General features: G+C 39.7%; 1 protein-coding gene and 1 non-coding gene across 2 annotated transcripts; one reads left to right on the forward strand and one right to left on the reverse strand.

The window, feature by feature from the left end:
* Positions 1–246: 246 nt before the first annotated feature.
* LOC141646148 (uncharacterized) lies at positions 247–1,190 on the reverse strand. Its single transcript, XM_074454175.1, has 5 exons — positions 1,160–1,190; positions 947–1,073; positions 694–823; positions 429–586; positions 247–318 (listed from the first exon to the last, which is right to left on the reverse strand). The coding sequence occupies exons 1-5, from the start codon at positions 1,183–1,185 to the stop codon at positions 247–249; spliced, it is 513 nt and encodes a 170-aa protein (XP_074310276.1). The 5' UTR covers positions 1,186–1,190.
* Positions 1,191–13,024: 11,834 nt separating this feature from the next.
* LOC141618718 (small nucleolar RNA R71) lies at positions 13,025–13,131 on the forward strand. The gene has a single exon (XR_012531478.1). It is a non-coding gene; the product is annotated as a small nucleolar RNA R71 (small nucleolar RNA).
* The last annotated feature ends 763 nt before the right edge of the window (positions 13,132–13,894 follow it).

The following is a 13,894-nucleotide window of genomic DNA, read 5'->3' on the forward strand; positions in this document are numbered from 1 at the left end:
CGTGCCCTTTCTTGAAACCATCCACCAACTCATACCATATGTCATTGTCCTGGTCTTTACGGATTGGCGGCTTTTTCTCGTTCAAATGCTTCCTACAATATTAAACAAATGGTAGTAAGTTAATATGGTAACCACCTTATATACGACATTTTAAAAGAGAATAAACTAACAAAAATTAAGTGTTACGGAAAACTTACATATAATTGCTTGTCTTTTGGCTTAGTCCAAGTTCTAACCCCTTTTCCGTCAACTCGGAATGCGTGTCCGAAAACAGATTCCGTCCGTCGTCGCAATCGGCAGTGACTTCTTCTTTCCTCTCTGAATGAAAAAAAAACATACATGTTATAAAATCAACAAAAAATCTAACATAAAATAAACATGTTGCATTGAAAAAAAAAAAAGTGTAAAATAATAGACAAAGTACTTACACCCAACATACGATTCCAGAACGATCGTGAACCCGCGTAATGAGTAGGCTCGTTCACGGCGTCTTCCTTTCCTCCTCTTTTGTTGAGGGATGCTTGCTTAGACTTCTTCTGAAAAGCTTCACTTTTGGTATGCTTTATTAAGCCTTCATACTTGTCACCTGCAATTACACATATGAAATCATAACTTATAAGTTACTGATATTATTTATAATATAAGAGAGTATAAGCTAATTAATACAAATAACAAAACAAGTTAATTAAATACCTTTCATGTGGTCTGGTTCCTTTGGGCGCCTAACTACCTTCCAAATCACGTCCCGATATCGTCGAGTACCGACGTCATTGTACCTGATACGGACATTCTGTTCTTGAGACGGTGACCAAGCAAATGATAACTACAAAAAAAAAGCGACAAAATTTCATATTAGTATAAAATAAAAGTATAACCTTGGTTCTTAAAAAATTTATCAAAATTAATTATTTGGTTTCTAAAACAAAGAATTACGGAAAATATATACCCGAAAGTTATTGAACCACGCCTCTCTTTGTGCATGAGAAGCTTGTGTCCACGATGTAGGAATTGGACCCACGAAATTAGTCTTCGTGCTTTTCGTGACACCTCGTATCACGCAATCGTCCATAAACCTGCATTTATTTTGAACATGTAAAATTACAAAAAAAAAAAAAAAAAAAAAAAAAAAAATAGTAGAATAATAAGGAATAAAACTTACCATAATCCCGTCGGCTCAAGAATCATCCGATGATCCGGTGTACCGTGATCGGCACCGTCTTGGCTCGTCGGTAGCGTCAGTCTCCTCACCGTCACCGTCTGTCTGCATCGGATCCTCCTGCACAAACTCCTCCTCCTGCTCCGGACGCGTACTCTGTCCTCCTCCTGAGCCGCCTCCACGCTTCCTACCTCGACCGCTCCACCATCCTCAAGAAATACAAATAAAAATTAACACAAATAATGATAAATGAAAATTATACAGACTTCTAAATTTTAATAATTTACTCTTGAGGAATACAAAATTATACCAATTTAATCATCATCCTCATCCTCTTACTCATCCTCATCATCGTCATCATCATCATAATCATCTTCATCTCCAAACCCCTCGTCCTTCCTCCTTTTCTCCTCCTCCCTTCTCCTCCTCACCTCATCTTCCCCCCTCCTCTCCTCCTCTTCTTCCCTTCTCTCCTCCTCCTCCTCCTCCGCTTCATCCTCCCCCGGCAGTCTCTCTTCCACATCATAATATTCTTCCTCTTCCATGTCTTCACCATCTTTATTCTCATGCTCATAGTTGATTTCATCGGGTGGAGACAAAAGCGTTTCATTTGAAACGTTTTCTTCTTGGAAAAAAGTTGTATCAACTTGTGACCGTGCCTTTGTCTTAAAGATTGCACACCACGCATTTTGATTTCTATCATTTGTTGTGCTTGGATAAGTAGCAAAATACACTTGATGAGCCTGATGTGCAAGTATAAATGGATCATACTTAGAGTATGTTCTAGTACGATTCACTTCTACAAGCTTGTATTGTTCATGTACTCTCATTCCAGCCACAGAATTATCCTTCCAGTCAACCTTGAATAAGACAGTTTTATAAGCTCGGTCACGTCCACTATAACTAATTTCAAAGATATCTTCAACTATACCATAGTATTCGTTGTCATCAAGAGAAGAAATAGTAACCCCCCAATTACACCTAGCCTTACCTTTACCGTGGTTGAATGTTTGAAAATTAAACCCATTAACCGAGTATCGATTCCACGTTCTTACCATTTTTGAAGGACCAAAAGCCAAACTTCTTATCAAATCATCTTGAATATTCAACTCAATTACATGTTTCTGAAACCATGATGGAAATTGGTCCTCATGTTTGTCCCAAACATCATCCTTACTTATATTAGGATTTCTCTGAATGAAATCATTAACAAACTGTGTTTCGTATGGCTCCAAGAGGTCACAATTAGATAGCACGTAAAGATGGGCACGATTATACTCCTTATCATCCAAATATCTTGTTTGCCCCTTTGATGAACACCCTTCATCATCTTGAGTTTGAAAAAATTCGGGTAAACTTCCGTCTACTTCATCCGGTTTCTCAACATTCAAGTTTTTTGCTTTGGTTTCTATATGTTTTTCAAAGTAAAGAGAACAAAAGTTTGCAATCTCTTCCGTTAAATAAGCATTGCATATAGAACCTTCCACCCTAGCTTTATTTTTTTTCTTCAAATGATTAAGAAACCTATAAAAGTTAATGATGAATTTTATTAATAATAAAGTTAACATATAATAGCTAGATTAGTTATTATTATTAATTTTAATTTAAAAGTAGCTAAATTATCTTAATTACCTTTCAAATGGATACATCCACCTATATTGGACGGGTCCCCCAACTTTGGCTTCATATGGCAAATGAACCGGTAGATGCTCCATGGAGTTAAAAAATGCAGGAGGAAAGATCATTTCAAGCTTACACAATATCTGTGGTATTTGCTCTTCTAGACGAATCATGTCATCAACACATATTGAAGAGGCACATAAATCTCGGAAGAATTGACTAATCTCAACAACTGCATTCCAAACGTTTGTCGGCACGAGGTGTTTCAAAGCAACGGGTAATAATCGCTCCATGAATACATGACAATCATGACTTTTCAAGCCTTGCAACTTCAGCTTCTTAAGATCAACACATCGACTAAAATCTGATGCATACCCATCAGGAAACTTCAAATTTTGTAACCACTCACACAATACTTTTCTCTTAGCTTTGTCGAGAGTGAAAATGGATGTTCAAATTTTGTAACCACCTCACCAAAAGGCATGTGAAACGTGGAGGTCGTGTCCCAAAACCGGTCCAAGAACGCTCGGACGAGACTGAGGTTAGCCCAAAGCTCCCTCCTCGCAATATCCCTCCAGGCACCAAGGCGCCGAACGCTCCCCGCTCGATCATGGCCCGCTCTTGAGCCGACAGCCTCTCGTAGCACCCCATCGCTGTCGTGTAGCCCGAGAACGACCTAATGTTCCCGGCCTCCTATGTTGATGTGAAACAAAAGCTATATTTAGCTCAAATGAAGGATAAAAGGAATGACAAACAGAAATAAAAAAGATGAATGAAGAGTTATGAATCCTATTTACCAAGCTCTTCACCGTCCTGTAGGACAGGTGACCCTCCGCAGCCCAAAGCAGGTGCCTACTGTCCCAGGTCTCAGCCCACGCAGGTGCTCTCCTCAGCAGGCAACCACCTCGTCCCTCCTCCTGGACCTCGTCCTCAGCAGCCATCACTGCAGCGGTGAAAGCCTCCTCCAACGCCTCCTCAAGCACCTGAGAAGGGTCAACAGCAGTGTCTATGTCCATGGGAGCCCTCCCAGACGTAGAAGCCTCGTCACCTGCAAAATTAAGGCAAATTTAGGCCACGTCAAGTGACGACAAGCCTTGATTAGCGGATTTTCGAGTTTTCGGAGCTTCGAAATCGCTCTTTTCTTGCCATTTTTGGCAATTTTCCCACAAACCCGTCCGCTCATATGAGAATTTGGGTCAAGTCAAGCCTAAGCTGAAGCCTAGTCATGGGTTCGAGTCGGAATTTCAGCAGCATTTCGTTATAACGGCGATTATGCCCTAAAAAGTGTCCTGAAAAAGCCGTCACAAACCAAAATTCCGAGATGGTAGGAAGTTTACCCATCACACAAGGATTCCAAATATCAAGTTTCGTCACAAATGGGCAATCCTAAGGCTATTTTCGAAGCAATTTACGGTTTAGCTGTGAAACCGTCTCAATTTCACTCAAATGCTCAAAACCCAACGAAAATTCGAAACAAATACATGGTTATGATCCTTATATTACCAATTAGCGATTTAAAAAGTCAATTTGGTAAGGCAAAATCATTTGGGGGAAAAGCCCCAAATTTTCGACTAATTAGGGTCGAAAACCCTAATTTTGTCGATCCCATTGAGCATATACAGAAGATAAATGCAAGATTGATACACATACCTTGATTAGTCATGGCAAATGCAAGCTTTTGGATCAAATTTCGACGGAAATGGTTGGAATTCGAGAGAGTAATTGAGATTTTGTGTTTCGAATAAATGAAATGAAACCCCTGTTTCATCGGGTTTTTACGCAGAAAAGACACGTGATCGGAGCCATTTGGTGTTCACAATTAAACATATGTGGTCGTTGGTCAATGGTCGATACAAAACACAATTTATACTTCACAAACAACTCTACAATTAGTAAAGAGGCAAGTAAAGGTCGGATCCCAAGGGACGGGTATTGAAATGAGAATTCTATTGTAACTAGTAGTGTCTAGGGGTGTCACAAATTGGGTTATGTAGAAGGTTACTAAACTAAAATAACAATGAAAATAAACTAGCAAGATGAATAAAATAAGGGGTGTAAACAATTGATTAAAGGCACTAGGGTGTCATGGGTTCATAGGGGAATCATGGGATATGATCATACAAACATGTTCTCAAATTATAAGCAAGCAATTATTGTTGTGATGGATTGAGTTGGGTTATATCTTACAATCCTAGGAAAGTTTGGGTCCCGGAGCCGAATCGATTAGATTGTACAACACCTACAAGTCGACTTAATCTTTCCTACTCAACACATGCATGGTCTAACAAGACTCGAGTTGGGTTATGTCTTACAAGTCTCATTGAAAAGATAGAAGATGATAGTAAATGCAAGGATTCATAGGCTTAGCATTTCATCAAATATAACATGTGCATGTATTAAGATCAAAACAAGCAAGCAAATAAGATTATGAAAGCATATTAATTTAAGCATGAATCATTCCCCATGTTGGTTTCCCCTAATCACCCATTAAACCCTAGCTAAGAGACTACTCACTCATTATCATGTTGATCATGCTAGCAAGGTTGTCAATCATACTAACAATATGAAACATGATGAATAAATGAAAGTAATTAACAATAATTAAAAAGGGATTAAGATATTATACCTACTAATGATTCCAAAATAATAATGCAAAGAATAATAGAAGAACTTGATGATTGATGGAAGGTTGTCAATCTCCCAATAAACCCAATAATCTTCTAATTACCCGAAATAAAGTAAGAACAAGAGAGAGATTAAAGAACTAAAACTTGGATTAAAACTTGATTAATACTTGATTACAATATTGAAGAGAGATTTGATTGATATTAACTACTCTAATTATTGATAAGAAGAACATGCTCCTCTAATTAGACTAATGGGGTATTTATAGTGAAAATTAGGGAGGATGCATTAGGGTTAACTAAGGGCTAAACTAGTAATTACACTTTTTAAGTTGAGCAAGGAGACTCGGTATTTTCTCGAGAGAAGGGCTTCTCTAATCGTAGCTTGAAGAATGAAAACGTGCTGTACTGCAATCCGTGCGGATGGGAGTCGGGACGGCCGGATCTGGGCTGAGGAATCCGAGCGGATCCTTGGGCAAGACGCTCGAATTGGCCAGGGGGAATCCGAGCGGATTCCTTTGAGGGACGCTCGGATTGGGCTGGACGGACGGGCGGATTGTATACAATCCGTTCGGATTGTCCAGCGCGTCAATTCTTCTTCTTTTCTTCCCTTTTCTTCATGAATTCCTTGGGGATTTCCTTGGGGACTCAAGGATCCTTTTCTCAACATTGCTCTTCTACTATGCTATGTACAAAGGCCTTCTAGTCTTGTCTCTCCTTGATGCTTGGTCATTGAATACAATCAATTTAGTCTCGTTTTGCCATGAAAATGCAAGATTCTTACTCCTTTCCTACCAAGGGATCAAAATCTCAAAGAATATGCAAAACAAAGAACTAAAGATAAGAAATGACCCAAATAGGCACTAAAAAGCATGGAAACAATGGTAATTCGGGGGCTAAATATGCGCCAATTATGGTCACATCAAGTATCCCCAAACCGAACCTTTGCTCGTCCCGAGTAAAGAGGTGACAAAGACTAGGACCAATACTAACCTAACCTAATAATAATAGCCGATATGAGACAATTAGCGGGTCTCACTCCGCCCCTTCAACTCACAACAAGACAACCATGAGGTAGGATGCCTTCTTGCAAGGCAAGGTGGGTCTTGCCAAAATGGCGACACATCCAAGCATTAAGCACACAAAACCAAGTAATGGATGCATCTACAAAAAGAATAGCCACTTTCCTCATCTAAGTGGCGGAAATTATCTACAAGGGAAGCAATTCAAGGGTACACAATCCTTCATAGATGCAATTTGTTCAAACTACTAAGCCTAGAAGGATACCAATAAATCACCTCCAAAAGGTGTCAAGCTAGGGTACCTTTGTCCTCAATCGTTAAATGCTTTTGTCAAGAGTAGACTCCCTATGGTGTTAGAAACACTGGAGGATCGCGAAATTCCCCCTCTTGCCTAGACAAGAAGAAGGGTCGTCCCCTCTCTACCATGCACAAAAATGGATACGATGGATAAAGGGATCAATAGATATTTGAGTTTCATTTTGGGAGTTTGCTTTGTTTTTGTTTTTCCCCCCAATTTTATTGGCATTTGACATTTGAGAACACTTTCTTGCCATTTCTTTTTGATTTTTGACATTTCAATACTTGACAACTTTTTGCATTTCTTTTTGAACATTTTCAAAGTCACCCCAATTAGTAACGAGGGTGCCTTGTATTTGAAGCTTAGGAGTTCTATTTTTGCTCCTCTTTTCATTTGATGCATTTTTGCAAACTTTCTTTCACTTTTCATTTCATTGAACTCAAATTGATTTCTTTTTGTGCCCATTCCCTTTGATGACAAAAATGTATGGTAGAACATGGATGAATGATAGAAGTATGCATGGTTTCAAGGGTCACCTTGGAATAAACGGTAGCCAAGGAGTTATCACACCACAAGGTACTCTTGACTCGGCCTTAAACCATGGGTCAAAAGATACTAGCATGACACATCCTAGGGTGTTTTACAAGCATTCTAACAAGCAAAGTCTTAAGAATAAAAAGCATCTACTAGGGCCTATATACACTTGTCAAGCTTCCCAAGTAGACGGTTTCACAAAATTTTCTAACATGCAAACTACATGCCATGATGCAACTAACATATATACATCCTAATGCATATGATTCTACCAACTAAAATGACATATAAACTAAATGCAATCCTAAGTTCACATTGTTTTTACCGCATCAATCAAAATAAAGCCACATAGTCATTAACATAAAGAGGAAAAAGGAGATTGGAAAGATCATACCATGCGGTCTTCAATATCCTCATGTCTCGGATGTGGCGTAGTCAATCAAAGTGAACAAGGATAAAACAAACACAATATATACAAGACAATATATACAAAGGAAATGAACTTCTTTTTGGTTTTTCAATTTTTTCAATTTTTATGATTTTTGAAATTTTTCAATTTTTATGGGTTTTTGAATAAAAGTTAAGTGTTAGAATTCCCATCCCCACACTAATATGGGCATTGTCCTCAATGGCCAAAATGATGGAAATTATGCAAAGATGATGCATGATTTCTATACTAAATGCAATTCTACACTAAGCTATACTACATGATGCATGGTTTTTGTTATGACGGAGAGGATAATTTAGATTACCTCCCGTTGTGTATGCATTAACTTCCCCAAACCAAATAAGACACTATTGCTAATGTCAAAGCATGGGTATAGTTCATGCACACACTATGCTATGCATGAAACTAGATTGTCATTTTGGATTTTCAATAATGGGAACAATAAAGAACACCTCAATGGTACCGAGGTGTGAGTCCTTTGATGTTGCTAGGACTAAACCAACAATGATCAAAATGAAATATAATACAAAGAGATATAGACAAACCATGGGAGTGTAGGAGTCTCCAAGGCTAGTCTTCCATCATGCTATCATCATCACCACTTCCCTCATGAGAAGTGGTCACATTGCCACTTTCCTTGGCACTTTCTTCATCACTTTCTTCATCATCTTGCTCATCATTATCTTCACCATCTCTTTCTTCATCTCCACTTGCTTCTTCCTCAATATTATCATCAATTCCTTCACCATTTCCAACAACCTCATTGTCTTCCACCACGTCCCTAGTTGCACCCGGAAATAAGGCTTCTCTATCCGCCCAACTAGGCAAAGGACAAGATGGATCAAGGAGTCCTTGCCTAGCTAGATGTAAGAGGGGAGGATATTGAGCCAAATAAGCATTTTTCCGGTCTTCATAAGCTTGCTTGTGCATGGCTTGCATAAGAAGAGTTACATAGTCTTTTCCAATTTCAATTCCTTGCGGTTTGAACTCTTCATACACAAAGGGGTAAGGCGGTATAACAATGGAAGAGGAGGGAGTTTCATGATCACCCTTTTGTTGTTGAATGATGTACTCGGCTTCTTCGGATAGGGGAAGTAAATAGTTGGTCCGGTGGACACTAAGACGGCAAATCTTTGCGGGTAAAGTGAATGATCGAGCCTCACTAGTAAGCCACCCAAATTTGGTGTCAAGGGGATTGTGAGCAACCCACTTAAACTTGTTAATCATGATGGACATATCAATAAGATGGCCACCTTCCTTTGCCTTGTACTTGTTATCCTTATTGAAATTAGGATCAAAGTGCTTGGCTAGGACCGTGACTAGGCCGCCATTAACAATAACGGTTGTACCCTTCTTCCCACTATCTACATGGAGCCATCTATCAACCAATAGCCTCAAAGAATTGTAAGGCTTGGTGTGAATTCTACCAATATTCAAAGTTGATTCAAGGAGAATAAAATCGAGTCCCGTGAAATGATTGGTGTCTTTCCTAGCAATTATGGTATTTCCCACAACTTTGTGCCATACTCTTATGCCCGGATGATGGACCAAAAGAGAACGACAAGCATGAAAATCTTCAAATTTCTTCCCGGAGATTGCCTCCCAAAGAGGCTCGGGGTCATACTTCCCATATTGCTTATAATATTTATGTTCATCGCTAAGACCCAAAATTTCACCCAATTCCGGAAAGGTAATGCGTCTACTAGTGTTAGCTAGACGAAACTCAATATTTTCCCTATTCTCAACTTTTGTCACTTTTAAAGAACTTAAGAATTCCAAGACAAGGGAGGGGTATGTTACTTCCTTCATTTCAAACAATTTCTTCAAACCCATGGCATTGAAAAAGGCTTTTGTTTGTTCAAGAACACCTAATTTCTCTAAAGCATCTTCACATATGAATTTGGTGGATTGAATTGATTTCATAGCAAACTTGGCAAATGTATTTCTATGGGTATCGGAAATGAAAGTTACCTCCGGATAATGCAAGAGTTGATCGATTACCGGAGTAGAAGGTGATGCTCCCATAGAAGTTTGTTGTTGTTGTGGTTGCACTTCCAAGTTTTGTGTTGATACCACCATTGCCAAAGCTTTCTTTGCTTGTAGAGCTTTTTGCCTTTGAGAGAGAGCCTTTGCTTTTGGTGCCTTTGTTGCCTTTGTTGCTCCCTTTGTTCTTGCCATTTGATGAACTAACCAAGTAAAGAGTCAAAAATCTTCAATTTGTAGAATGCCCAAATCGATTTTGAAGGTGAAAGGCTTTGCCTTTATGAGAACAAAAATCGACTCAAAGGTTGAAGAATTTGCTTGGTTTTGATTGTTGTTGAAGATGGAGTGATTGATTTGTTGTTTGAAGGATGGTTTGATTTGATTTTGGTGGATTTTGTTGAGGGTTTTTGTTTTTGAGATGGAGAGGATGAGGGTTTTGATGTTGTGGGTAGTGTTTATGAAAGAATGAATGAATGAATGAAGGTGGGATGGGTTATAAAGAGCTCGACATTTTTCAAGACGCAGGGACAATCCGTGCGGATTGGGCGCAATCCGTGCGGATTCTACAGCTTCAAAATTTTCAAAATCCCGCCTAGAGACGGGCGGATTCTTCTGTGATGAGACGGGCGGATTTCATGCAGGACGGACGGATTCTAGTCCAGAGATTTTTCTTTGTTTTTCTCAGCTGCAAAGACGGGCGTCTTCTCCAAAAGACGGACGGATTCTGTGAGGAGGGCGTCTTTCCAGAAATCCGCTCGGATTCTTTGACAGACAAGAATTTTGCAATTTCAGCTCAGCCCAGGACGGGCGTCTTCTCAGCAGGACGCTCGGATCTTCTTCAGACGGGCGGATTCTCAGGAATCCGCTCGGATTGGTCCTTGTGTACACGGATTCAGTTCCATCCGTGCACAAACGCATTCCCTTATCATTCTTTCTTTCTTCTTCATTTCTTGTGTTCTTCATTGTGGGGGCACTACTAAGGCATGAATAGCCTAGGCAATTGCCATCCCCACACTAGGGTAAAGCACTACACATCAATTAAAATTGTTAATCCCTCCCTCACTTCTCTCTTTTCATGACAATTATTTTGATCAAAGTAAATAAAATCCAAAAATGACAAAAAATGCAATACAAAAATTTAAAAGTAAGTTAGGGAGTTAGAAATATTTACAAGTGGTGGTTTAGGGAGGACTCCACCAAACTCTCATTCTTGATGAGATGTCAAGGGGGCATGTTCAAGGTGTTGTTGATGTTGCTTAACACCTTGAAAAAGTAATCAAAAGCTTGTTCATTGTTATGGTAGAGGTCCTCAATAGACCGTGGCCCTTGTTGTTGATCATGATCGATGGCATGCCCAATGTAGGGATTAAAAATCCCTTCAAATTCGTCGTCCCAAAGACCACAAACTTCATTGAGTTGATCATTGAAAATCTCTTGCTTAGATGGAGACAACTCTCCCAATTTCTTCTCTTGGCCAATGAGGCCATCATCTTCTTCCTTGGTTGATTTTGATGAGCTTTGCAAGTTCTCCTTGTCACAATTCACTTGCTCTTTGAATGGAGCATCTTCAACTTTCTTCCTCCATTGGAGTTCCGATTTCTTCCTTTCATCTTTTCGGCTATAATGGTCAATCATGAAACATGGCTCATGCAAACGAGGAGCTCTCATGGTCTTGTCAAGATTAAAAGTTATGCGTTCATCTCCCACTTCTAGAGTGAGCTCTCCATGTTTCACATCAATCACCGCACCCGCGGTGTGTAGGAAAGGTCTTCCTAAGATGATTGGAATGTTGGAATCTTCCTCCATATCAACAATGACAAAGTCCACCGGGATGAAAAACTTCCCAATTCGCACGGGGACATCTTCACATATCCCTAATGGTGTCTTCGTCGATCTATCGGCCATTTGAAGAGTGATATTGGTGCATTTAAGCTCTCCCATTCCCAACCTTTTACTTACCGAGTACGGCATGACACTCACACTAGCCCCTAGATCACATAAGGCTTTGTTGATCGTCGTGTCGCCAATGGTACACGGTATTGAGAAGCTTCCCGGATCCTTTAACTTTGGAGGTGAACTTCCTTGAAGTATTGCACTACTCACCTTAGTGAAGGCGATAGTCTCAAGTTTCTGGATCGACTTCTTCTTTGTGAGGATATCTTTCATGTACTTTGCATAGGCCGGAACGTGATTGATTAATTCCGTGAAAGGAATTGAGACTTCTAAGTTCTTCACAATCTCCATGAACTTTCCAAGTTGATCATCAAATTTGGGCTTGGCTTGACGACTTGGAAAAGGAAGTCTAATCACAATGGGCTCCTTTTCTTTGGCTTTGTCTTCATTTTTCTTTGAACTTTCTTCTTTTGATGATTCCCCTTCTTTGGGACCTTGCACCACAACTTCATTCTCACTAGCTCTCACAACTTCATTCTCAACTTGCTCCTTCGGTGCTTCATATCTTGTACCACTTCTCAAGTGAATGGCACTAACCGTTTCATGTCTAGGGGATTACTTTGAGGTGGTAATTGCCCCTTTTGTCTTTGTGAGCTTGAAGATGCTAGTTGGGTCAATTGTGTTTCCAACATCTTGGTGTGAGCTAGAATGTTGTTGATGGTGGTGTCTTTTGCTTGGCTATCTTTTTGCATTTGGGTGAAAAATTCTTGTTGATTCTTTTGCATTTGGAGGACCGCTTTTTGGACATCAAAACCTTGGTCATTTTGGTGATTGTATGGATTTTGATTTTGGTAGCCTTGGTTTTGATTGTAAAAGGGTCTTTGATTTTGATTTCTCATGGGTGGTGGAGTGTATGTTGTTTGAGGGTTTTGAACATTTTGGCTTTTGTATGAGAGATTTGGATGGAACTTGGTGTTTTCATTGTAAAAATTTGAATAAGGGGTACCACTTTTGTAAGCTTGGAAAGCATTAACTTGTTCGGTTGTTCCCCTACATTCACTTGAGTCATGACCCAAGGTTCCACAATTCTCACATATCCCGCTTGGGATTGATGAGGATGCCGTCATGGCATTGACATGGTGCTTTGATGTTTTTGAGTTTTCCTCAAGTCTAGCAATAGCTTGTTCAAACTTCAAGTTGATTGTGTCAATGTGAGCACTAAGTTGAGCACCCAATTGAGTAACGGAATCCACTTCATACTTTCCTCCTCTAGTAGCCTTGCGAGGTCTACTATATTGTGAATTATGGACCGCCATTTCCTCAATCTTGTTCCATGTTTGATTGTCATCAACTTCGGTGAACATTCCATTTGATCCCATATTGAGAATGTTCCTTGAATCTTCATATAAACCATTCCAAAATTGTTGCACTAAAAACCATTCGCTAAGTCCATGGTGAGGACATGAGCGACAAATACCTTTGAACCGCTCCCAAGCTTTATACAAAGATTCTTCATCCCTTTGCTTAAAACCCGTGATTTGAGCTCTTAGCATGTTAGTCTTCTCCGGTGGGTAGAATTTTTTGTAGAAAGCTAGAGCTAGCTTCTTCCAAGAATCTATTCCAAGGGTGGCCTTATCAAGACCCTTCAACCATTGCTTTGCGGTGCCGATTAACGAAAAAGGAAATAAGACCCATCTTATTTGGTCTTGAGTCACGCCCGTTTGAGAGATAGCTTCACAATAATCGCAAAAGGTTTCCATATGAGAATGAGGGTCCTCACTAGGCATTCCCCCGAATTGGCTCCTCTCAACTAGTTGGATGAAGGCGGACTTGGCAATAAAGTTTCCGGTGAGATGTTGTGGGGTAGGAGTACCATTTGGTAGATCCTCCTCGGTGGGTATAGAGTGTGACGAGAATTTAGGCATTGTAGGTGGATTTTGTGTGGTATTGTTTAATGGGTTTTCTTCTCCTTCTATTGCGAAAGGATTGACAAACTCACTAGTGGGTTGAACAACTTCACCAACACCTCCCAAATTCCTCCTAACAAGTCTCCTATTATTCGTCAAGGTTCTTTCGATTTCACGGTCAAAAGGTAACAAATCTCTTTGTAACCTTCTAGACATGCAAAATATCAAACAACTAGAAAATAATTAGAACAAACCTTGAAGAGTTTTACTTCCCCAAGGTGAAAAAGACACAACTAATAACAATAAAAGAAAGCTTAATTCAATTAAACACCGTCCCCGGCAACGACGCCATTTTTGATCGGAGCCATTTGGTGTTCACAATTAAACATATGTGGTCGTTGGTCAATGG

The sequence above is a fragment of the Silene latifolia genome, chromosome 1 (assembly GCF_048544455.1).
Source record: "Silene latifolia isolate original U9 population chromosome 1, ASM4854445v1, whole genome shotgun sequence".
Lineage (NCBI taxonomy): Eukaryota > Viridiplantae > Streptophyta > Magnoliopsida > Caryophyllales > Caryophyllaceae > Silene > Silene latifolia.